This window comes from Phalacrocorax aristotelis, chromosome 1 (genome assembly GCF_949628215.1).
Source record: "Phalacrocorax aristotelis chromosome 1, bGulAri2.1, whole genome shotgun sequence".
NCBI classification, from domain to species: domain Eukaryota; kingdom Metazoa; phylum Chordata; class Aves; order Suliformes; family Phalacrocoracidae; genus Phalacrocorax; species Phalacrocorax aristotelis.
Window position 1 is genome coordinate 79,776,576 of NC_134276.1, and position 25,071 is coordinate 79,801,646.

The 25,071-nt window shown below is 37.0% G+C and overlaps 1 protein-coding gene across 7 annotated transcripts in view; it reads left to right on the forward strand.

Annotated features, from left to right (window-relative positions):
- STS (steroid sulfatase) overlaps window positions 1-25,071 on the forward strand; it is a 116,052-nt gene that overhangs the window by 16,613 nt on the left and 74,368 nt on the right. For 4 of the 7 annotated variants that reach the window (XM_075094939.1, XM_075094980.1, XM_075094947.1 and 1 more), the window contains 4 exons: window positions 9,037-9,189; window positions 10,933-11,054; window positions 13,637-13,759; window positions 18,813-19,236. In XM_075094939.1, the coding sequence (XP_074951040.1) occupies window positions 9,037-9,189; window positions 10,933-11,054; window positions 13,637-13,759; window positions 18,813-19,236 (822 nt within the window). Of the gene's footprint in view, window positions 1-6,960; window positions 7,029-9,036; window positions 9,190-10,932; window positions 11,055-13,636; window positions 13,760-18,812; window positions 19,237-25,071 lie in introns of all 7 variants that reach the window. The other 3 variants (XM_075094954.1, XM_075094972.1, XM_075094963.1) reach the window with 1 other exon arrangement.

Below are 25,071 nucleotides of genomic sequence, written 5' to 3' on the forward strand. Positions count from 1 at the left end.
GGTTGACTATAGCTGACTTCAATCAGAGAATTACCAATATTTCTATAAATTAATCCTTGATGTTGGATGTAATCACTCATATAAAATATATTTTGTTTGAGAGTAATGAAACAATAAAATATTTTAAATGGAATATTCATCAGATTGATATACAATCTGGAAAGGAAAAATACTTCCATGCAACTAAAACTCATGAAGAGTTGTCCCTAGTTCTCAGATTTCCGTGAAATTACAGAGTAAGAAACTGTTATACCAGTAGGGCTGGTAGGGCACGTTATACTACTTGAAAAATGTAGTGGTTATCTATTCCATAAAATTGTTTTTTCATATTTTATGCTGAGCACACACAGGCAAACCATCGTGAAGGTGGGATTTATTTCATGTAACTTTATTCCTTTTGTATACATCTAGTCTAAACTAGGTGTTTAGGCTCTCTTTCTAGTCTGTGGGAAAAGATCATGAGCATCACTTCCAATATTTCATTATACCAATCTTAAGAAAAGATGAATCATCCTCTTAAGGTGCCTGTCTCTTCCTATTAATTAGAGAGGAAGCCTAGATAATTAGCTCAGACTAAATGCATAACTTTAAGATTAATAAATTCAGATGGATTGGTTTGCAGCATGAGTGTCTAGTTGATATGGGCCGTCTAGGCATTTAACTTCTACATGGGTAAAATTAATATTGGCTGAACACAGCCTTTTATCAATTTTTTTATCTCGTATAATCAGCTGTGTTGAGAGCCCTTGAGTGTTATCATAATGCAAGTATAAATAACAATAGAGCTGTTTTAAAAATAATAATCCCATACTTTAAGAACAAATTAATGCAAATGCAACTTCTTTTTTCTTTAAATGAGACATCCTTTTGGAAATAGTATAAAATATTGGATCATTTTATTGATGTACTGCTTGCTAGTTTTATGTAGCAAAGAGAAATTAACTGGCCATTTCACTGCAATTTCTCTGGTAAACCACTTTAACTGGAAAAGTGCTTTATAGAGGAATATTATGTTATAAAATCCAAAGCTTTGATCTTGAGAGACTCCAGAGGATGTCAGTGAGTAACCCAGGGGAGAAAGAAGGGGGTTTTTTTGGTCTCCTGTGTAGGTTTCACGTTTTCCTTTGATAGGCATTTAAAAACTACCATTTCACTAAAAGAGGCTTAGAAACTGCTTTCAGATTCAATGAAATAAAAATCTAGTATTACGTGATCGGCCATTTGTCTTACTGTCCTTCCAAAGACTTACAGCAGGACTTACAGACCAATATTCACATCTGTGCGCTATCCCAGTGAAGGCAGTGTATTGGTAGTGTATTGGTGTCTTAGTTCAATGTTGTGTGTAACTAGCCCTTTTTTTTTCCTTTTTAAATATTTTGTGGACTATTACTTTGAACATAAACGGAAACTCGGAAGAGACTGATTTGGCTATAGTTGGGTGAAGGTGAAGAGACTGTAACCACAGGCCTATAAGCCTGACCTTGGTACTGGGGGAGATTATGGAGTAATACATCTTGAGTGCACTCACCAGGCATGTGCAGGTGTGCAGGACAACCAGGTGATCAGGCCCTGCCAGCATGGCTTCATGAAGGGCAGGTCCTGCCTGACAAACCTGATCTCCTTCTATGACCAGGTCACCAGCTTAGTAGATGTGGATGTTGTCTACCTGGACTTTAGCAAAGCCTTTGACACTGTCTCCCACAGCATCCTCCTAGAGAAGCTGGCGGCTCATGGCTTGGACAGGTGTACTCTTCACTGCGTAGAAAACTGGCTGAATGGCGGAGCCCAGAAAATTGTATTGAACAGAGCTAAATCCAGGTGGTGGCAGATCACGAGCGGGGTTCCCAGGGTTCAGTGTTGGGGCCAGTCTTGTTTAATATCTTTATCAATGATCTGGATGAGGGGATCAAGTGCACCCTCAGTAATTTTGTAGATGACACCAAGTTGGGGGGAGAGTCGATCTACTTGAGGGTAGGAAGGCCCTACAGAGGGATCTGGACAGGCTGGAATGGTGGGCTGAGGCCAATAGTATGAGGTTTAACAAGGACAAGTGCTGGGTCGGGCACTTAGGGCACAACAACCCCAGGCAACGGTACAGGCTTGGGGAGGAGGGGCTGGAGAGCTGCCTGGTGGAAAAGGAGCTGAGGGTACTGGTTGACAGCTGGCTGAACATGAGCCAGCAGTGTGCCCAGGTGGCCAAGAAGGCCAATGGCATCCTGGCTTTTATCAGGACTAGTGTGGCCAGCAGGACCAGGGAAGTGATTGTGCCCCTGTACTCGGCACTGGTGAGGCCGCACCTTGAATATTGTGTTCAGTTTTGAGCCCCTCAGTACAAGAAGGACATTGAGGTGCTGGAGCATGTCCAGAGAAGAGCAACGAAGCTGGTGAAGGGTCTGGAGAGCAGGTCTGATGAGGAGAGGTTGAGGGTAATGAGGTTGTTTAGCCTGGAGAAGAGGAGGCTGAGGGGAGGCTTTATTTCTCTCTTCAACTACCTGAAAGGAGGTTGTAACGACATGGGTTTTGGTCTCTTCTCCCAACTTAGTAATGATAGAATGAGAGGAAATGGCTTGAAGCTGCATCAGGGAGCTTTAGATTGGATATTAGGAAAAAATGTCTTTACTGAAAGAGTGGTCAAGCATTGGAACAGGCTGCCCAGAGAGGTGGTAGATCACCACCCCTGGAGGTATTTAAAAGACGTGTAGATGTTGCACTCCAGGGCATGGTTTAGGAGACATGGTAGTGTTGGGTTGATGGTTGGACTTGATGATCCTAGATGTCTTTTCCAACCTTAATGATTTTATGATTCCGTGATTCTAACCAGTCAAAGAGATGGAGCTATGGTTTATATCTTGGTGCAATTCAAATGGACATAAAGAAACTCTTCTGTTAATTCCATGTGTAAGACTTTCAGTCCTGCAGAGCTATACAGTCTTTATCTGCTTGCTTCTCATAAAAACAGAAGTACAAGGTTTTAGTCACACGTGTTCTTCTTCCTCATGTCCATTTGACACTCCTGAAAAAGGCAGTATCAAAAATAGTCATTTCACATATCGTCTATCTCTGGTGTATTAAAAAATCCCTGACTCAGCAGCTTTCAAAACCATTAATTAAGCTAGATATTGTGGATGGGTTTAGATAAGCCCTCAAAGTATGTGAGCAAGTGTCATATTACATCTGTTAATATAGTGTTATAAAGTTCTTACTCTAATAGACATACACATTAGAACAGATAATAATAGCATATGTCAACAGCTTTACACGTGTCAGTCAGCGTCATGTAATATTTACAGAAGTTGATACGGATTTCAGAAATGAAGCTTTCTCATCTCTCTCATCTTTCTGTTCCATCAACATGTAGTGGTAGTTTATTATGTATTTATGATAAACACAAAACGTATGCAGAGAGATACAGACCTAAAATCCTTGTGTAGTGGTGAACTGTAAAGACAGAGCACAGCTGCATCCCTCATACGTGCTCACACATTTTAGTAATGTGCAATTACTGAATCTGAAATGTTTCTTTTAATTGTTTAGAATGCTTGTTTCTGGTTGCGAGGAACTGACATGACACAGTCACTAGTAGTTACTCATGATTAGCTTCGGTTTTTTTTTTTGGAATGAATGAAAAGTTTTTTCTCTTTCAGTATGGTGAATAGCTGGCAAATAGGATGGCTCCCTGTGTTATCTTGTGATTCTCCTTTATTATATGGCTGACCAGAGCCCATACTCAGAATTAAATTTCTAATGAGCATTTGGCTAACAGAAGGAAATTGTGCAACAGGAATCATGGAAAAGTGTATATGCTCTAATATGTATATGTAATTACACAGATTTTTTTTTGTGACAAATAAAATAATGGCATTATATCACAAAAGATAATCTTCTATTCAGGTTTTAATTTACTACAAGAAATAATATTTATTGTTTACTCATACTGCCCTCAAGTTCTGTAATTTTGTTGAGGTGAAACTAGCAAATTATTGAGAGACCATTTTAAAAAGATACTTACATTGAACTTATATCTGATGGAGGCTGTGCAGCTTTATCTCTCTTTGATTCAGACCCAGTTATTAATCATGCTTGAACAAGAAACTTGATTATTTGTTCTGGTGTTTTTCCCAGCTTGCGTTAATTGAAATTTCTGTCTTAGAATGAGACAACTTTTAATAGATTAAACACAGATTTTCATTTATGTACATAGTTACCTGAAGATGCATATTGAAATCTAATGGCACTTTTCCAAAAAACATTCTAGCTTTTTTACTAGCACAAATACCAATTTACAGATACAGACAGACCCAGCCCTCTTTGCCCACACTGTGAGAGGACTGAATGCAAATCAGTTCTATCCTGTAAAACAAATAGTTGTCCTAATGTGGCACTGAATCTGGAGTTCCTAACCAATAGGTAGGATGGAAGATTCCTGTGTCTTTAAGCTTTTCCAGAGAAAAACATTGAACAACTAGTAAGCACGTTAAATGTGCCTGGACCTGAGGAAATGGGAGGAGCATGTCTGGCACTCAGGGCTGGAGAAGATTTTCAGAAGATGTCTTACCAGGAAGGAGAAGAAATAGCAAAATATAAAAAAATTAGCATTAAGAAATAGTGAGTTTACACTATAAAAACGAATATTAGGAGCAATCATATTACTGAGATTGAGTTACCAGTGATTAATTAGGATGCCATTAGTAATCAGGATAAGGATGAAACAACTAGCCCTATCGTGAGCCAGTTAGCCTGGGGGGGTTGGGGTGGGCATGGAAAGGCAACTCTTTGGCTTCTATATGATCTGCCAACATTTTTTAATTTAGAAAACTAAAAAGAAGTGTTTGGTAAATTCATATGATATAACAACAAATAGTAGATTATATCTATTATTTGTTTCCCTCCATTTGTTCTTACATATTTATACTTAATTTGTTTTAATACAAATAAAAAATATGTATTAGAATTCCAATAATGTAATTTGAAGATATGTAGATAAAGCACGATATGTGTGCACATACACCCACATGCACATGCAGATGTGTATCTCAACGCATCTATGTGTGTATGCATGTATATATGTTCATATACAATCATTAAAGTATTGTATTGGCTCTTGTAGGAAATTAAGTACCTTCTTAAATCTGCTCAACTTAGCAGCCTGGGGAAGAAAGGAGGTACTATTATTCCTATTATACCACAGGAAAAGTGAAGCAGGGATTAGCAATTGCACTTATGTGTCCTACATGGAATTAAGGAAAAATGTTGCCGCCTGAATCTAGAACATAGGCCTCCAAAGCTGAAGCCTACTGCAGGAACATCTAAAGCATGCTGTTGAAGTAAAAAAAAAAAAAAAAGAAAAAAGCAAATTGTTTCAATAAAAAAAAAAAGTTACTTGGTTCAAAATGTCAAAATATACTAAAACAAATTCAGGAAGGTAAAAAGATCCATGGGGACCTACTGAATACAGTGCTCTCTTGTCCAAAATACCCTAAACACTGACTGCTAAAGGCTAGAACAGGCGCACTAGTAAAAGAATATACTTGGCAAATTTCTTAAGTTTTTCCTTAAGCATTTGGATTGGCTGCTGTTGGAGACCAGCTATGTTAAGTGAAAGCTTCACCTGATCTGGTGCAATAATTTTCATGTTAGGTCTGCACGTGCCTGTCTTTTCACCGTTAAAAACCCTGGTGTGACACAGACGAGCCTCAGCATTCTCAGAGCTTCATTCTTCTCACGTCCTTCCCTTTTTACTCCTCCGTACTTCTTTGCTGTTGTCCGTTCCACTCAATTTCATCCATCCAATTTCTCTTGCTTTCTAAGCACGTCCCTTCAGAATGCGTGAAAATCTGCTGCAGGAGTACACCAGAGAAATCAGAGTTGTTGGGATTAATTTTTTCCTGTTTTGTTGTTGATTTCACTTCAGGGGCATGTTATCAGATGGAGGCAAATAGCCCAATGCAAGAGAGTGTCTACAGATCCTCCTTCAGACCGGAGGAGTATTCAGTGATGTTGTGTCAGAGACATCTTTCAATAACATTTTTATTGTTGATTTGCCAAATGAGAAATGGAAGTACTAAATGAGGCTAACTTCTCCAGGAACAGATCCAGACAATAAGAGATTTTCAGCCACTTTGCAAATGACAGTGATCCAGCTGATACTGGGCACAGCTGTTTTTACTTTTGCTGTGTAGATTTATTTTAAAATATTATATGAGGAGGCTATGTAGCATATACAGCAGAAGATTTTAGATTTTGAACAAGGTGATTGATTTTCTTGGGTATTTTGGTGAATAGGTTATTTTCCTGCTGATGTTGTCTCTACACAGACTTGAAATCACTTTAAAATTCAGATAAATTGTAGTCAGTGAATTTTTAAGATATTTCACTGATTTTTCTTTTTAGCTTTTTTTCATTCTGGAAAATAAAATACATCTAATACTCTGGTTTACAACAGTAGCTTTGCTCAGTAAAAGGAGAATTAATTTGTTCTGTTCATTAGCGGCTAAAGACCTACACATATTCAAAAAAGACTACTCTCCATAGCTCCATACCTTCTAACTAAAACACAGGATGTTTTGCTTGGACCAGTTAAATTAAACCTTGGAATTACTGTCTGCAAAACTTGCAAAACAACTAGCTTTGTGCCATTAAAATGACGGTTTTATTAGTGGCAGGAGTATATATTTCTAGGTTTTATTCAGACAATGTTAAGCCTACAGCAAAATTGAAGGCACTCTGTGAAATAAACGTGCAGGTCCTGTGAGCATCCATGCAGCTCTGTACATAGTGTCACCAACATATATGTCACCCTTTTCAACATCGCTATTAGCATGGGCCTTGAGACCCTCGCAGTCTGAGCAGAGGAGCAGGAACAGAAGATACGGCAGCAAGTTGTTCCTATCCTATAGGTCAGTGTGTTAGTTGTTCTCTTGCAGTGCATGGGAAGCAACTCACGCTTGTTTATCCTTTCAGGGAAGAAGGTTGAATCTACTGCAAAGACGAGAAGTCTGCACTGTGGCAGGTGCTGCACAGCTTCATTGGTATGGTAATTTGATGAGGGGTTGGTTAGGTGCATCCCACCAGGCAGAACTTGGTTAATGTATTAAAGTTTGTGTATGTATTCTCCATGTCTGAAACAAAGTAGATTGCTTCCCATGAAGTAAACCGGGTAATGATCTGTTGCTACAGTGATAAGGCCAGGATCTTCGTGTGTCGTCAGCTGAAGCCTAGACCAGAACTGTTGTCATCAAAGTGAGGTCAATGGGTTATAAAGTGTACATTGAGCAGTAAAAACCAGCTAATATACTTGTTAGTGTTCTATCTGTATGTGAACGAGCACTAAAAAAAGTTAAAATCGTCTTTGCACCTATATTTTCTGACAGAATGGCAATAATGAAGGTTGGGAATCAGAAGCCCCAGTCTGTCTTGGTTGATACCCACTATCTTCATCTCTTCTTACTTGTTATCAGTCCTGAGTCTTATCTGCACAGGCTCTTCTTTCCAATCAGTTCCCTTCATCTTCCTTAATCGTAACTCCTCAACTCTTTCATCCCAGACACTCTTGTCGTTCATTTGTTTTCCTATCTACTGTCATACTATCCCTTCCAGTTTCTTAAACCCTCTACCATTTCAGCCTGCCATTCTTATTCTCATTCCAGCTGGGTCTCAAGCTTCCCTTCTTGCTCTTTATTCAAGTCAGTGCAAGCTCTTCCAGTTCCGACTGCTTCATCTTCGCTACAAATACTTTTCTACCCACCACACCTTCCTGATTTATGAATCTGTCTCCCTTGATGTTTAGTCTCTTTGTTCCAGCTCTTCCAGTTCTGGCTTCTTTATTTTCTCTTCAGTTACTTTTATCTGCCATAACTCGCTGATTTCCAAGTTTTTTCTTTCGTGACCTGCTGTCCCCACTCTCTCTGGAAATTCTTGTTTCTAGTTTCTACTCTTTCGCTTTCAAATTTCTACCTCAGTCTTGGTTTCTTCTGCTTTCCTTCTTGTCCCAGTATAATCCAGAGTGCAGGTGTGACTCATGTCTCATCTGCATTTGAAAAAGGCTGCCTGCATCCAGAAAAGATGGGAGTATTACTAGGGGCAGAAGGGTGTCTCTGTTCTTTTTTGATGTGTCTACCTGGCACAGTCCATCACAGCCTAGAGGCACTCAGTTTCAGCCAGAGCATAGTCAATGCAGTTTAAAACAGAGATATGACAAGTCCCTGTTTACGTAAAATAGCGTTAATAACATACACATCTGTAACAGTCTGTGCTTTTATCATAAAAGCATATAATTTTGTGTATTATTGTATACAGTACATTGTTCTTCCTGTTTTAACTTAGCTATAGCATGAGCATTGTTTATAGAACATTGTGATAGGATATAAAATATTTTTACATAATTTTCCTATAGGCCCTGATATTTTAAAAAAATTATTAAGAGCTTTTTCTTAAACATCCTTTTCAATAATTTGGCAGTGCATTTCTTCATCCCCTTTGCCGTAATGCTTATTCCTGTCAAGAAACTCAAGCAGGATTTTTTTTTCCCTTGAAGAGAAATGCAGTCAGTAGCAGAATTCAGCAGCAGAACTGATGAACTTTTTTTTCTGCAATGAATCTTGGAAATTTTGGTCCTAAATGATTTCAGTTTCTGTGTTCCTGAAATCACACCCGTACCTAAAGAAAAAAAAAAAAGCCTTGTTTGTTCTTCATGATTTACTCCTGTGTAATACGTCTGTGATGCAAAAGTATCGTCACTGATGTTGTCATTAGTTCTTTGTTCGTCATTACTTAAAGGCTTCATCTGTGTAAAGGTGTGGAAGGAAAGTTTAGCTATATACTAAAATTTGCATTTTTATTTTTTAAAAATGCAACAGAGAAAACAGATTTTAAAAAAACCCTCTTGAGGAAAAAAAAAAGCCAAATGAAAATATACAATCTCATTTTCTTTTTCTCTTCTACTATACAATCCAGGACAATAATAGGTTTAAATTAAATTAACAATAAAAAAAAAAAAGGTCTTTATTATTATGTTTTCCACCTATTCTTATACACCAGGAAGAAGATGAGACTGTTTTTATTTCTGGTAATTTGCCAGTGTGCCGTAAACAGCATCAATAACCACCACGCTTCAAATCCCAATGTCATTTTACTGATGGCTGATGATCTTGGTATTGGAGACCTGGGATGTTATGGGAACAGAACCTTAAGGTATGATGATATGTTTGGGGGAGACATAGCTTTTGTAAAATATACTTAGTTTGTTATATTTTAGGTTTATCAGATTTATAAGTTCTTTGTAAGTAACCAAAGTTAACAACATCTCCAGAGAATAGAATACTCAATATTTATTTTCTTTCAGTAAAAAAGAAGAAAGACTTATCTGATATATTTGTCCCACTGAAAAGTTGCATCATAAACAAAGAATTGAGCAACCAACCAAATAAGGGTAGGTCTAGTGAAGCGAAGTATAATGAACAGTCGTCTTCTAAAATATACATGCCACAAATACTATGGATCAAGCATATTTTGAAGCACTCATCATTTGAGACAAGTTTGTCACTAACCGCTTGGAAATAAAGTGCTGATTTTTTTCCTTCATTTATCTTCATGCTTCAGTCAATAAATTCATTAAAACAAATGTTAATATACCTGAGTAATTCAGCAGTGTTCCCCAGTATGATCCTTACTACCAGCTTAGGTATGATAGTTGTGTAAACAGCACAAGTTGTACCTAGTCATTGTGTTTCAGTGGTGCAAACTCTTTGATCAAGTTAAATGCAACATTCAGACTAAAAGAACCATCCTGTCAAATATTGAATACTCTTGTTCTTACTGAACTTAGTTGGAAGGAAAAACCCCTCATAACTCAAACTCAACAAAAATCACTCAAGTTACTGCTTCTGGTTTTAAACAGGAAAAAAGATTATACATCACCGACACTTGGATCACTCCCCTCCCAAGGACCAGAATTCCTCCAAGCTCGATGTTCTCTGATGTGACAATTCAGAATTAGATCTTTGGAGTGTAAAGAAATTATACTTGTTATAATATATATATTATATATAATATATGCTTGTTACCAGTAGGTGATGTTATAGATAGGAAAGAAGCTTGTTGGAAAAGTAATGTTTCTGACTCTTCAGACTTAGATGATGGGAGCACTAGTGTGCCTTGAGGTCATGGTCATTAATTTCCCAGGTCAGGGACCTATTGGAGCATGCTGCAGCTCCTGACCAGTCTGCATTCCTAGTTTACTTTCTGTAGAACCAAAGGGACAGGATTTCTTCCTCCAGGAACGGATTTTCATCTGTATGATGAGCCAGGTCACAGGCAAGTTTCCCATGCAGATATAGAAACCTGGATGTGCTCCTGGGTCTAATATTGCAGACATAGTCATGTCAGACATGTAAACATCATTAATATAGAGCCTAACACAGAGTCATGACCATTTGAATCTCCCCTAATAACTGACACCACCACGCAGCATTAGCCCTACTCTGAAAAGCTTTTGCTGGGGAAAGGGAGAAGTAACACCAAGTAGGGGGTAAGGCAGCACAGCTTTTCTCCAGTTCCTCCCCATTGCTGAAGCAGAAAAGCCATTTAAGTAGCAAAGTTACAGTTCTGGGTCAAGGAATGCATTAAAAAGGGTTTCAATATAACACGTCCAGGTGTCACAGTTTAGCACTGGCCATGAAGAATAGATGAAAGTGGGGAAAAAAGATTTTTGGCACAGTGCCACAGTGTCTCAGTTCAGCATTGACACATAGAACAAAAATATTTGGCATGATAGTATTATAATTGCAACACCGCCATGTTTTGACAATTTGCATACAGTATATCTTTACTTGATTTTCCTGATAGTTTTTGTCCTGAATGCCATGATCTCACCATGTCCATTTCCCAATAATCATCTTTGTGTATTCTTTTATTTCCCTGCTTATGTTTTTCTAGAACCCCCAATATTGACAGGCTAGCAGAGGAAGGAGTGACACTTACTCACCATATAGCAGCATCCCCACTTTGTACTCCAAGCCGGGCAGCTTTCCTGACAGGGCGATATCCTATCAGAGCAGGTAAGATCCCGTTACTTTATTTATATATAAATATCATATTTTATTTGCAATGAACTGTGTGTGTTTTTTCTCTGGCCTTTTTTGATATCTTTATCATTACCAGGTTAGGTACTCATTCCCCTGACTAATCAAGCTCAGCGGAGTTGGTCAACATCTGAAATCTGCCATATGGGAAATTTTCACATTTCAGAAGAGTAAACAGAAAAAAATAAAGGTTTTTTTTATTGTGAGAAATATATTTTTTTAAATACAGAGGAAAATATCTGATCATGGTTATTTAATGTAAGGATCAGACAAATTCCATTGACTTCCTCCGCTGTCCAAATGACCGTGGGCTCTTTGCCTGCCTCCCCAGTTGTATTCAGGCTGCTCCCAGGATGTTGGTGGGTTGTTGGGGTGTTGAGCATGACAGAGATGCATCTAGAAAGACACAGTGGAAGAACCCAGTGTGAATCCTTCTACTCAACATTTCTGTTTCTACAAAACCTTTTGGATTAGACAAATTGTTATTTTTTTCAGGGGAGGGGAGGAAGGACAGTTCATTAAGGTATTCCAGCATCCCTTAAAGCTGGGAAGAAGAAAGCAAAAAATCTCCCATCTTTCTGAGTGTTTTTCTTCTGTATCTACCCATACACAGTGTTAAGCATCCTATGAATACATGCATTTAATAGCTTCTCTTACTTTTAAAGTACCTTATCCAAAGCCCATTTGATTCAGTAAAGATCCAGTCTGTTTATTTTAGTGTGCTGGGACTGAGCCCCTTAGTGCTTAGACATGCAACTTTAACATTCCCTTAACATCATTTTTAGCAAGGATCATTATACATTAATCAGATCACTTGTTCATTAGTGATAAAACATCCTGTCCTTGCTTCTGGGAATGAAAGCAAAGCAAGACTCTGGAGCCTACTTGATGTGTTCATGCTCATTCAAATCAAGTAGCAAGCTTCTGCAAAAGTGCCAGCTAATATAACTTGCTAAATTTTCCATTACATTCAGCTGCAAAGAAAGATTTTATATACCTGTAACAGCTATATTGCTATTAATATTTACCGTAGGTAAAGCCACGGGTCACTTTCCATTATGATCCTTGTTCTTATTTGTGAAAAATTAGCATTTAAACTGATTTTTTTCTTAACTGATCTGCTCTTAGTCATACCTAACCATTTTAATATAGGTGCAAAAATTAAACGTTTTCTTAATTACAGAATTGCTAAATATGGACTACTTCCAAACATCAGCGAAGAACTAGAAAATGTATTACTAGAGAAGATACTAGAATCATGATGTGGTATAAAATGTTAGAAATTTAAAACTCCTGCTAATAGAGCTGAAGAAAAACATTCCAAAATGCAGTATTTGATGAGGCACAAACTCAGAGAAAGGTAACAAAAAAAAATCCAACCCAAATCATGGTTCTGTATTTTCATTCTGTTAACTTAAGGGAATTACACTGATTTCAGTTACAAGAGATCAAATACATAAAAATAAATATAAATAACTATATAATAAATAAAGTATAGATATGTAAGGGTGACTAAGACTACCTAAACTATTGATCAATAAAGCTAGCTGGGGTGAAAAAATGAAGTCAGCATTTGAAGGATAGGTTGAGCTCTATTTAATAAACCAGGCTACGTCTTTTTCTCATATAACCACAAGGGATACCTGAGGTATCTACATCAGTCAGGTAACTTTGGCACTGCAATCATCCAGTTGCATAATTCAGACTTCCTGGAGAACTCTGCACAGATCTGCATAGATATTCTGTGTTCTGTCTGTCTATACTCAGAGGCAACTCTCATCTGAAATCCTAGTAATCTAATTTTCATGGACCTGAGCTCTCAAGTTCCCCATCCTAGGAGCAGTTTATAAGCTCAAGTTTGTGTTCCTCAGATTCTCAGTATATAGAAATTACTGTGCCTTATTTAGTTGTTGCCTTGTTAGCTGATACCTGGTGCTGCTTTAATGCACTCTGTGTGCATTGAAGCACGTGTCTTCATGCCATTGGAGCACTGATCCTTTCCCATCAAAACTTAGTGCCCTAGCCACTCTGTTTCCAGATCAGACTCTCTCTTGCTTTTTTCTGACTTCATGATATTTACATGCCCAGCTGTAAGACTGACCTACTTCAACTCCCTTCTCTCAAATACCCCGAAAGGCTTGTAGAAAGCCATGTATGAGGAAAGTGGAAGTTCTGAGAGTAGAACTTGGGAGTGATCTCACTTAGTCCTCAGCTCCATTCCTTCCCTGTGTACAAGAAAATAAATTATGCAAGATGAACTTCTTTCAGATATGTTACGCCTTAGAACATCGACAGAAGGGGCTGCAGCTGTTTATGTGAGTGATGGTTGGCCCCACGGTTTTAAGCAGAAAATTTTTTCTCCACAGGTGAATTTCTGGTGTCAATACAGAAAAGGCCTAGCTCACCTAAATGGGTGATTGTATCTGCCACTCACAACATTTAGTGTCTGGTGGTAATAAGTCATTTAAATGATACCACCTGAATCAAAAAAGTGCATGCAGGAAGAATGAAGTGTTTCATTATATTATCAAAGTCTCATTCATTCTCATTGTATTCAGGAATGGCTGCCTTCTCACGAGTTGGTGTCTTCTTATTTTCCGCCTCTTCTGGGGGACTTCCTTCTGAAGAAATAACTTTTTCCAAACTCCTGAAGCAGAGAGGTTACGCAACAGCTCTAATAGGTAAAATTGCATACATACACAGCGTTATTTTTCATTCATTTCAATCAAAAGAACATTAGCTTCCTGTATAGGCTGTTAAAGGTCCGCATTAAGCTTTTTTCCTCCACAGCATAATGAGTTTATTTTTCTGGCACAAAGCTGAGCACATTCCCATGCATCTGTGAAACGCTAATCAGGTAAGTATGTCTAATTCACTTGTGTAGTTATAGTCTCATTGTGCAAGGTACTGAAGAAACATGATGAACAAATTGAAAATTAGTCAAGCTCTTGAAAAGTTTTCAGTATAAATAGGAGTTTGATTACAACGGGGAGACAGTGAGGGATCGATCTCAGGGTACGAGTCAGCATAGTGGTGGGTTTCATTTCACCAGTTTTCAAATATCCATAAAGTAGATAATGTAGTACCTGTGCTAACCATCTGGATTATCTTCTTGGTCATCAGACAGAAATGGGTATTTCAAGGAAATTTGTCTCATCCTGTGGTGGATGTTTAATATAAAAATGTGTTTCTCTTGCGTTATAAAGATAGTTTTCACAACTAACTGCAGCATAAATATCCTGTGGTGGGTAGAATGCATCCTGCCAGGTGAATTTTAAATGGAATCGAAATGAATATCGTAGAGGTATAGCATTTAAATGATGTGATTTTTTTGCCTAATTTGGCCACTGACTTCCACACTGCTTACATTTTAGAAGATTTTTGTGAAATACAACTTGTAGTGCATAATGTACATTTCTATAGTGGCATTGCCAGGAAGTAGTTGTTTAGAGAACATCATACTGGAATGTTACAACGTTCTTTTAGAAGATGGATGCACCCAAATTGATTTTTAAATGTAACAAGACTGCAATTTTGGGAGTAATTTTTGTTTAAAACTCAGGCTGTTCAGCAAGGCTAACAGTTTACACTGTTGTTCAAAAAATATCAATATTATGTAGGTAACCATTGTTGATGTTCCTAATGAAAAAATCCTAATTATCTATACCCCAGTCTTAGAAAGTATAAAATACCTTAGGTCCTGACAGATTCAAAACAGAAAACAAAATCTTCACAGAAGTATATTTAGTGCAGGTGTATTTGAAACATAGTGCAAAAAGGCCATTCATAATTCATCATGTTCATCATGGAGTTAATTCCTATTGCTCCATATTCAATTAAAGACTGCAAAAAAATCATTCGTCTGTTTGTAACAAGCACTGTAATACAACTCATTTTCTGGGGCTGACCTAGTTCATGTTCTTTTTTTAACTACTTTCACTGCAACATGACAGCTTGCCACTTAGATCTCCAGACATTATCTCCATGATGCTTAATGAACAATTCTTCCAAGTGGCCTGAATGACAGCTATGAAACCATAAGATGTAATATTACCATATCCTTAGTGTATAATGAAGACTTCCAAAAATCAAGAAGTGCATTAAAATTAAGGATAAAGTATATGTAAATGACAAAAAGAAAAATTATGTAGATTTGAAGACTAGATAGACAGACTCTGATTCCCAACCAGCCCATTTGCTGCCTTTGCTGGTATTCTTACCATAACATGTTGGTCTAGGTCAGGGAGCCTTTGCTTGGTTCAGTCTAACTCAGCAGCTCCCAAACAACTGTCAAATCCTGCACCAGTGATAGATTGGCATAAGGGTAATTTGAAGCCTTTCAGTTCCTCAAGCCTGTACCATCACTTCTTTTTTTTTTTATTCCTCTTTACTCTCTAAGGACATGTTTTTCTTTCCAAAATGCATTTTCCTTTCTCTTTAATTTTTTCCCTCCCCTGAATATATGCTTCCTCTTGCTTGATACGTCCCTAAATGTATTTTAGCTATAAATCTATTTTATGTATACACTTTTTTACCTCATTGTTTTTCCCCTGTGACACAAAGAAGGTGACATCCAATAGATCTGGCAGGAAAAGACACATTCAGGAGATCTGCAACAAAACCAAGTTTTCTCAAAAAAGGCAGATGCACTGAAGATGCACTGAATATTTCACCAGTTAAGGATGCTGGAGAGTAGCAAGAAATGTTGATTCTTTGTAGGAAGTAGCTATTAATAATGCAAAAATTTCACTGAAAGTAGATGGGTATTATTTTAACTACTGCTATACTCTGTTGTCCTATGTGTTGTCTAGCATCCAGAGAAGTTTAAAATCCTCCTGTGTAGCTTATCTCCAAAGTTTAAAATAGTAATGGACAAACTGGGACGTGTATCTTTCCTCCAGAATGAGTTGTTGTAATATTTGGACACACCATCACAGTAGTGAGAAATACAAGATTGGCTGAGTCTATGAAGTAGGATTCATGGAACAGTTATTAATAGAACAGCTTAAAATCTGATCCTATTAATAATATATGTGTATATACTTTATACTATTATTGCTATGTATATCTTATATATTTCTTTAAGCACACAAAATATTTGTTTGCATTTTGCTCTGCGTCTTGCATCTTACCATTTATCTGAAGAGCACAAAACCATACCGAAAGAAATATATCAGTATATACAACTCAGTTTTCAGATTGCTCCTTTTTTTCCCAAAACCATGGATTTTTGCAGCCTTTCTTCCCAGCATTCCGAGTTCTGAAAAACTGAGTTCCAGATGAAGTTTCTTGGCTGAATAGGACTTGCCTCTCGTTTCCACCTGCCTTTCATTGAATTGCTTTTGCTGTGCAGAAATCTTAATTGTGGCAGAAGGAGGAAGAAAAAAGTCTAGGTCTCAAACTATTAAGGCACTTGTAATTTACAGTTAACAGCATAAATCTCACTCAGAAGCTTCATAGAGTCTGCTGAAATGATACTTGTGTGAAATGTCCATACCATGAAGCTTCACTTGGCAAAGAAGTGCACTGTTCTCAGATACAGAAAGGCCCCAGAGCGTAAAGCACATTACAATAATCTGTTGAAATGCCACCTCAAGGCAGGGGTTATTGTCACAAGGAACAAAACAAAATGTGTTGTGGACCCAGCCATCACTTGCTTCTTCAGAGTAGCGCAGGACCAATCAAACCCCTCTACCTCATCAGCCATTTGAGAATGGCTGTTGTGTCTTTCTGTGCTTCTGTTGCTGTTCCCAGCTAACCTGCGCTCTGCTTTGTTTGGCTTAAGGTGCTTCTGAACAAATCTCTTTTTGAGGCCCAAGTTCATCTTGACATTGAACAATTCGTTGTGCTTGCTAAAAACGTTTTGATAAAAATAGTTCCTATATTTTCCCCGTCCTAATTTGTTGTTGCAAGACTCCTCTGTCCTAGCTTGCTATGTCTAGTTTTATTGAGATCCAGTTTCAACAGACTTCTTTATATCATAATAAATGACCTTGAAAGTATAGTTATATTTTTGGGTTTCTTTTTCATATTTTTTTTACTGAATTATAGGTGCTTCGCAATTGACTAATAATAGCAAAAAATAAAAACTTAAAGCTTTAAGATAATTTATGTTCGTGATTATAAGCCTCTACCTCTGTTTCAGTTATCCGACTTGATGAGAATTGTTTCACGCTGGCCTTGCTACAGATCTGGCTTTACAATTATTCTGTAAAGACAGTCATGTAAATCTAAGAGGAAACATTGAAGGATTTATTTTCCAAAATCTGTGTCTTTGCTTGATGAGAATGAAATTCAGAGTTGCAGTCTTAGTCTGCAACTGCAGAGTTGTAGTCTTAGTCTCCCTGCAGTTGCAGTCTCCCTTTATGGCACCATCATAACGTCTCAAAATTCAGTACGGTGGTCTGCATTGCTATTTTTGTAATTGGCCACAGTAATGTTCACTGGACCACGTCAAAAGTAGTGAATAGAGCCATTCTGCCTGCAGAAGCAGAATACCACCTCAGATGAGGGATGCCGTCTGACAGTAAGTGGGGAAACTTCTGGTGGGATGAGAAAGCTGTAGAGGCCCCATTCCACTGGCACATAAGCAGACCTGAAAATGCTTTTATGCCTGCTTCTGTGATATACAGAAGGTATTTCTAATCTAAGACCATCAAGAGATGTATGAGGAGAACTGGACTCTCAACTCAGCGCTCAGTTAGGCTCAAGATTCCTGTGGTATTTTTCTCTCCCTTTGCTGACGGGTGAACTTCGGCACACGGCATTCCCATCCCATACGTTAGTTTTGTCATTTATGAAAAAGAAATAATGGCATCGATCCCATTTGTGAGGTATTATTTCAAAAAATCAGAACTGACCCCTGTCTTCACCTTCCTCGGTAGTGCAGTACCCGCATGTGTCATTGCCAAAGGCAGAAGTGCAGGATGAATACGCAGCTCTCTAGACCCAGGAGATGCTCAGGACTGCCAGCATCAGGACTTGTTCTTAGGGATGTGTTAAAGCTGGGGTGGTGCGGGAAAGGGGAAATTCTATATGTGCTTTCTTCCTTTCATATACTTTCTACCATGTGTATTCTGAAGCCTTGTTACTGTTTCTTTTTTAATTTGTATATATAATATATAAAATAAATAGATAATTAATCTTCCTCATTATATACACAAGTGAGGGAGATTGGCGGTTTCAGAGATTTTGCAATCATTTAAATAATAAATGCCTAAATGCCTTGGTAATTTCACTATTCTTGATTTATTTCCTGTTACTGTTTTCTTCTGCTTTTTTTTTTTAACTAGTCATTTTTTAAAATGTCAATGATTTGCCAGAAAAATTTCAGAAAGGATATTTTGTAACTCCATATTGGCTCATCCTAAAAAAGTGGTAGCTACTACAAAACAGCATTTTCTTACGACTACTTAACTACACATGCACAAAGGCTTAATTTTCAAATTCAACTATCTGTTAGGGCTCTGTTGTTCTTCACTGGCCTGCTAGCCCACTCAGAATTTAATGGTCTCCATCAGGAGCTGTGCCAAACTATTTCTAACTAAAACGAAGAGGCAGACATGAAACAGTCTTTGATGAAGGCATAAAGGAAGATTATATAGAAAATAGGGATCCACACAATAAATCTTGGGGATGGGGGATATCATTCAGACAGTGACAGTTTGGAATAACACACATTGTAAGTTTGGTGATTTAGCTACAAAACTACTCCCTGTCTTTCTCTCTTTGTAGGAAAGTGGCATCTTGGGATGAACTGTGAAAGCAGTAATGACTTCTGTCACCACCCCCTCAGTCATGGATTTGATTACTTTTATGGGCTTACCGTGACCAATTTTAGAGACTGCAAACCTGGCCAAGGCAGTGTATTTTTAAAAGGGGTTCAGAAATCCCTTGTCAGCCTAATCCAAGTTGCTGGAATCACCCTGGTCTCTTTGGCAATAGTGCAGTTCGTTGGCCTCCTCGAAGTACCTTTCCAAGCGTTGGCTTACTCCTTTTTAGTAACCGCTATTTCACTTGCGGTTTTGATATTTTTCTTTTATCATTTTCGACACCTGAACTGCTTCTTAATGAGGGACCATCAGATTATCCAGCAACCACTATCCTATGAGAATCTTACTCAGAGACTGACAAAGGAAGCTGTGCAGTTTATAGGAAGGTAGGTTTCTGACTCTGTTATAAGTTAATGCGGGCATTTCACAAAGACGATGCTTCTGAAAAAGTAGAAAAGAAATGTGAACTGGTGGGCACGAGGAATATGTCATTACATATTATCATCATTTTTTTTCCTTTAAAAATGACTGAAGTTAATCTTTTCGGTGAAAGTGACTTTTTCTATCAAGTATGTCATTATTTTCTCTATAAAAATTAAAACCTGTCTATGTTTACATGTTTCAGAAAAATTTTACCAAAAAAATCTTACTTTTTTAGGACTTTCATTCTTGAGAATTTCATGTAACTTGAAATATGAAAATCTTTTGTGGTGTGACTTAATTATGTGAAAGCACAATGCAGACTCATAATCCCTGACTTTTCTGGAATGGGAAACTGTTCTGCATAATTGATGTGACACATCCATTAGATGGCATTCATAAGGCCAATTTTTTATGATACTGTCATTTTAGGTGCCTCTACTTTAATGCCAGATTAATTTTTAAAAGATTTGATTTACAGACATTAGGAAATTAATGGTTTTTTGAAAGCAACAATTTCTTGATAGCCATCACATTGGGTCATTAAAACATTGGATGTACAAAATCATCCTAAGCCATTCTTCATTTTTCTAAAATTAGCTACTTTGGCATAATTATCACTACTGGGTTTTTAATGGGATTGAATAATAAAAATTTATATTTGTATATTCTGAAATATAAATCAATAATTTGGAGCAAATATACTTCATCCATTTAAGTTCTTGAAAAATACGCCAAAGTGTTTTTCTCACTTTTGAAACAGGTTGCACCATTGCTAAAAATAAGCAAAAGTAAATCAAAAGTAAAAATGTGTTCTAAGACATAAGAAATCCCTTAACTACTCCTCTGAAAAGAACGTATCAGGTAGTTACTGTGGATACATTCACATGGTGTCGTTGCTGAATGAAAACTTATACCAAAGAATCAGAGGCTAAATTTTCTAGACTTAATGACTGCATGCAGTAGTCATCAAGACTGTTAGCAATAAAAAATGTTTATCTAAAATTTTGATCTCATACTGCAATTTTTCTATAATTTCTATCATTATAAATATTTGATGTAGCCATATCTACTCATCATACCAAAATAAAATGGTTTTTATATAACATTTCTTTAAGTGAGTAAGTCTTCCCAATAATCAACATTCTCATGAGTATTTATAAATAAAGCATCTTTATTTCCTCTTGGCAATGGTGATAAAGATACCTTCACATCTACATTCTAACTTATTTAACTGTGAAGTACTTTGTTTACTACAAACACACACACACATACCCCCCTTTGAAAATTGTTGAGAAGTTATTTGCTTAGTGACCAAGGAGTTGGTGATTTTAAGACTCTTGAGTACATTAACTATATGTTAGCAGGTTCTTCCATGGTTTACAATTATATAATGTGCCTGTAGTGATTCATAATGTTTTGTATATCTCAATGTTTCATTTATTTCAGTGCAATGACAATAAAATGGTAGCCCCAAAACGGGTGAGTTCAAGATCAGAAATCAATGCTAGAAAACTAGTAAATCTTTTAACTTTATTAATATTCTTAATGTGCACGGTGTTATTGCATAGCTTAGTCAGTGTTTAAAGCTGGCAAAACAACATATCATCCAGGTCAGCATAGCTTTGTTAACTCAGCTGGGGGTAAGTGGCTTTATATCAGCTGTGCACCTTGGCCCCAGTTCTTAATGTTGTTTCCAGACAAAAGTGATGTTAAATTGAAATCAAGGTTAATAGCACATATTCATGATTTACAATAAACTTTACTAAAGGAATGTTGCAATTATAATAAGAATTATAACCCAGACAATTCAGAGTTAATGTTAAATTAAAGAATATCCAACCACATTAAGGTACTGAGAAGCAATTAGGGCATTCGAGCAATCTTAACTGTGCCCTGTAGTGAATTCACATGCAAAGTATATGACCATAAATCTTGCTCCCAGAGATAGGATTAATTAGATTAATATTCACTGAACTGATCTGTCCCATATAATAGTGTGAGCAACAAAATCAATATTTGCTTTGAGACACTGGTTCTGACATTATATAGTTCATACCTGTCAACTCCAGTGCACCAGTAGGCCATTGCTTTTATGACTGATGTACTCGCTTTGGCCATTTGTAGGGGAATGGCCATCAAGAAGTAACCAGGTTGCCGCAGCAGTCAGACATCTGGCACTCACGAGTGGAGGGCCACCAGGTTTTTGGAAGCTCCACAGCGTTCTTGTGGTTCCACTTCTATCAGCCTCCCTCAGCCATCCTTTAGCTACCTGTTTGACTCAGCACTTGATTTGTCATATAGGCTTCTTTTGTTTAAATAATACGTTAAGTAGCAAGCTTAGTCCTGGTCACCAGTAATCCCTGTGCACAAGTATACCAGAGTTCAAACAATCCTGAATTTGAAGAATTCAGTCATTTACCTTCACTGGTTCTTAATACATTTTATCATCAGGCTAAAAATTATCATGTGTCATGCGTGTTTTAACTGATTAATTATCTTTACAATAAATATATGATGAAACTCCAATCTTCAACAGCACTGGTACTTCCTATGTAGCCCTTTTATGCTATATTTATATATAGTATATATGATCGTATATATAGTTATATATATATAACAATAACAACATAAATGTTTTGTCTATATAAGTTTATTATACCTATTACCTGTTTTACATTTATAACTTCTTCAGAGTTCAGGCGATGGAATTCGTGACATTCTTCTCTTTTCTAGGTATTTCTCAGTCATATTGTCAGCTTTATGACTTCTTACCATTATATTTTGTATTTTTCAAGTCATCTTATTTCTTCATAGCGTATGGCTATGTGCTGTTATACTTACTTTGGTCGGTTTTTTGGAGAGGTGATATTGTATTTGTTCTTCCTTAGACTAGGATATGTGTATTGCTATTTTCATTTGTTCCTATGTAGACTGAAAGAGAGCAAATACTATATTGAATGCTTAGAAATGGTACTGGAGAAGAATATATACGATATACAATTACAAGTGTCAGATCCAGTGTGTGAAAGCACCTACTAATTTAGTTGCTCACCATAACTGTAAGTAGGCAGGTCAGCTCAATGTGTTAATTCTAATTACTTTTTCCCCAAAGCAGGTGTGTGTACACATTGTAAACCTATCGGTACACTTTCTAGATATTACAGTATATTTGAAAGTCAAATGGATGCTAATTATTTCATGTTAAGTTCAATGTGATTGTCACTCATGTCTTCAGCATGACCTTCAATGATCAGCTGCACAGACAATCCAAATTTGGAAAATGCCAGAGACCTGTTTTTAACATAACAGAAATTAACAAGAAAAAAGTACCACTCTATGATACAGAATACTTCTCTGACAGTTTCGGGTAGCTGGTCACAATTAATAATAAATTTAAAAAAAACAACCCTTGTGACATCTAACTTCTGGAAAACAATATTTGCATGCAAACATATTTATATTCAAAAGCAATGGTGAAGTTGACATTGAACAATTTTCACGCAGCTCTGTTTTTTCAATCATGGATTGCATAGCCATAATATTCAAATTTTTGTGATGTCAGTTAATACAATTTTTATTTTATTTTTATCTATTCTATTTCAGTCCTTGAAACACTGTCATAACACATATTCAAATTTATTTTCATGTAATCCAGGAGACAGTAGTTCAGCGGTTTTCCATATATCACTAGGTCTTAAGATCAGGCAGTTGGTTTGTTGTACTGGAGTTAGAGTTGTGAAATCAAGTGTTTTTATGAATGCTACAAGAACATTCCTTATAGATTACAGCAAAATACAAATTATGGAGAAAAGTTTGTGTATCTTTGTATACACATGATGTATATGTGCACATATATTAAAAAAGGGTAGTAAACTTTTAGCCATAACTATTCTATTGGATCTTCATCCCTTTCTCTCAGCCCTCTGCTTGTTCCTTTTGAACAGCAGAGCTGAAGTATTTATTAATAACCTTTAGGGCCATCTGAAAATGGAAGATTTTAGTCACTAAAGTAATTTAGGAATGATTAAGTATCTAACTATTTCTGCAGTGAGTGACAGACTGCATTTTAAATAAAACACTTCTAAAAACCAGTATATCTGTATTCTATGCTCCAAAGTTTTGTGGGGGAGAGGGATTTAGTAATGAGTATAGTCTGTAGTAGGTGAGAAATTGCTTATTTTTCCCCATGTTTACAAAAATGTACTTTCTGAAGGGGAGGAAAAAAGGTAATATACAAAGGAAATAAAAACATAAATTGTGTACCTTAAGAATTTAAAGGAAGAAATAGGCATGAACTTAGGGATGTCAAAAGTATCTTCGCTCTTTGCGTGGAAGAATCATTTCGCAAATGCAGATATAGCAGTAACACATCCAACTTTTAATATCTTCTAGAAAGAATCAGGTTTTCCATATTTTTACTTTTTTCCCCCCTTTCTTACTCCATTTGCAACACCTTTTTTGGGTTTGAGAAGTTACCCCTAAGTGGCCTGGAGTTCACTTTTCTGATCTTGAAAAATTTTGAAAATATTTGTGTTTTAAGGTGTGTCTTTTAAAAGAGTAAGACAGAAATATCCTTTCATTAATTAATTCATGCTAACAAGGGTTTTAGCACTGTCAGCGGTCAGAACAAACCAAAATCCAGCTTGTAGGACAAAGTCCTGCTTCGATACGACTAAGCCAAGGTTTACCTTTTTCTTCTGGAGGAACAAGGCTTAATGAAATGAATTCAGCCAGTCCAGTCACAAAGGCACTCTCTAATTGGTGATCTAATCTGGAAGTAGAGGAGGGGGCCGTGGAGAATAAGCACTGAATGAACGTATTCACAGGGGGACATTGAATAATATTTTTAGTAAAAGGGGAGTTACAGGGAAAGAAAAGTTAGGTTTGTGTCGGCCTGTATTGACACACTGTTACGTATTTATGCTGAAAATGTATCTTCAGATTACATACTGCAACATTTTTGTTTTCTATCATCTGAGCTGTGACATCTAGCAAAAAAAAATGTTGTTCAGAAAGATTGTACTGTCTATCATATTAAAGGTTAATTTAGAATGTATTCTGAAAAAGTAAAATGGAGCCCTGTCAAATCATGTTCCCATCTTGTTTCCAGTACAGAATCATTCTTGAAATCTCAGTTTGCTCTGACAACTGCAGGCCAACAAATTCAGAGCCCCACCTGTTGCTCTATTGCAGCGGTTTCAGGTTAACATCAATACACAGCAAAAACAAACAAAAGTACACAGGAGTTTTCAATGCAGCAAGTATTTAGAGCAAAATTGCAGTAAAAAAGTTAACAGACCTATGTGTGAAGCACAAAGTCACATTAGTTGTAACTTAATCTCTCACCCACTTTAAAGCTGCGTTTTACAGCTCAGACTTGAATTCAATCCTTGAGTAATGTAAAGACTCCTCGTACTATGCAATATGCAGAGGGGTCTCCAGCAATGTGATGCTTCTAGATGTTTTCAAGATCAGTTAAGCACACATTAAAGGGTGGCCTATGCCAGATACGTGTAATCTCTCTGGCTACTCAGTAAATTGAAAAGACTCTGTGAATCGTGTTAGGATAGAAAATTTTACTATGTTTGGGTAAGTGAATCTCAGATCTTTGGAAACAGAAGTTCCCTGTGGTTGAACTTCTTGTGGTTTAAGCTGGCAGGCAGCTAAACGCCACACAGCTGTTCACTCACTCCCCCCACAGTGAGATTGGGGAGAGAGCAGGAAAAAAGGTAAAACTCATGGGCTTAGACAAAGACAATTTAATAGGACAGAAAAGGAAGGCAAAATGTAATAATAAT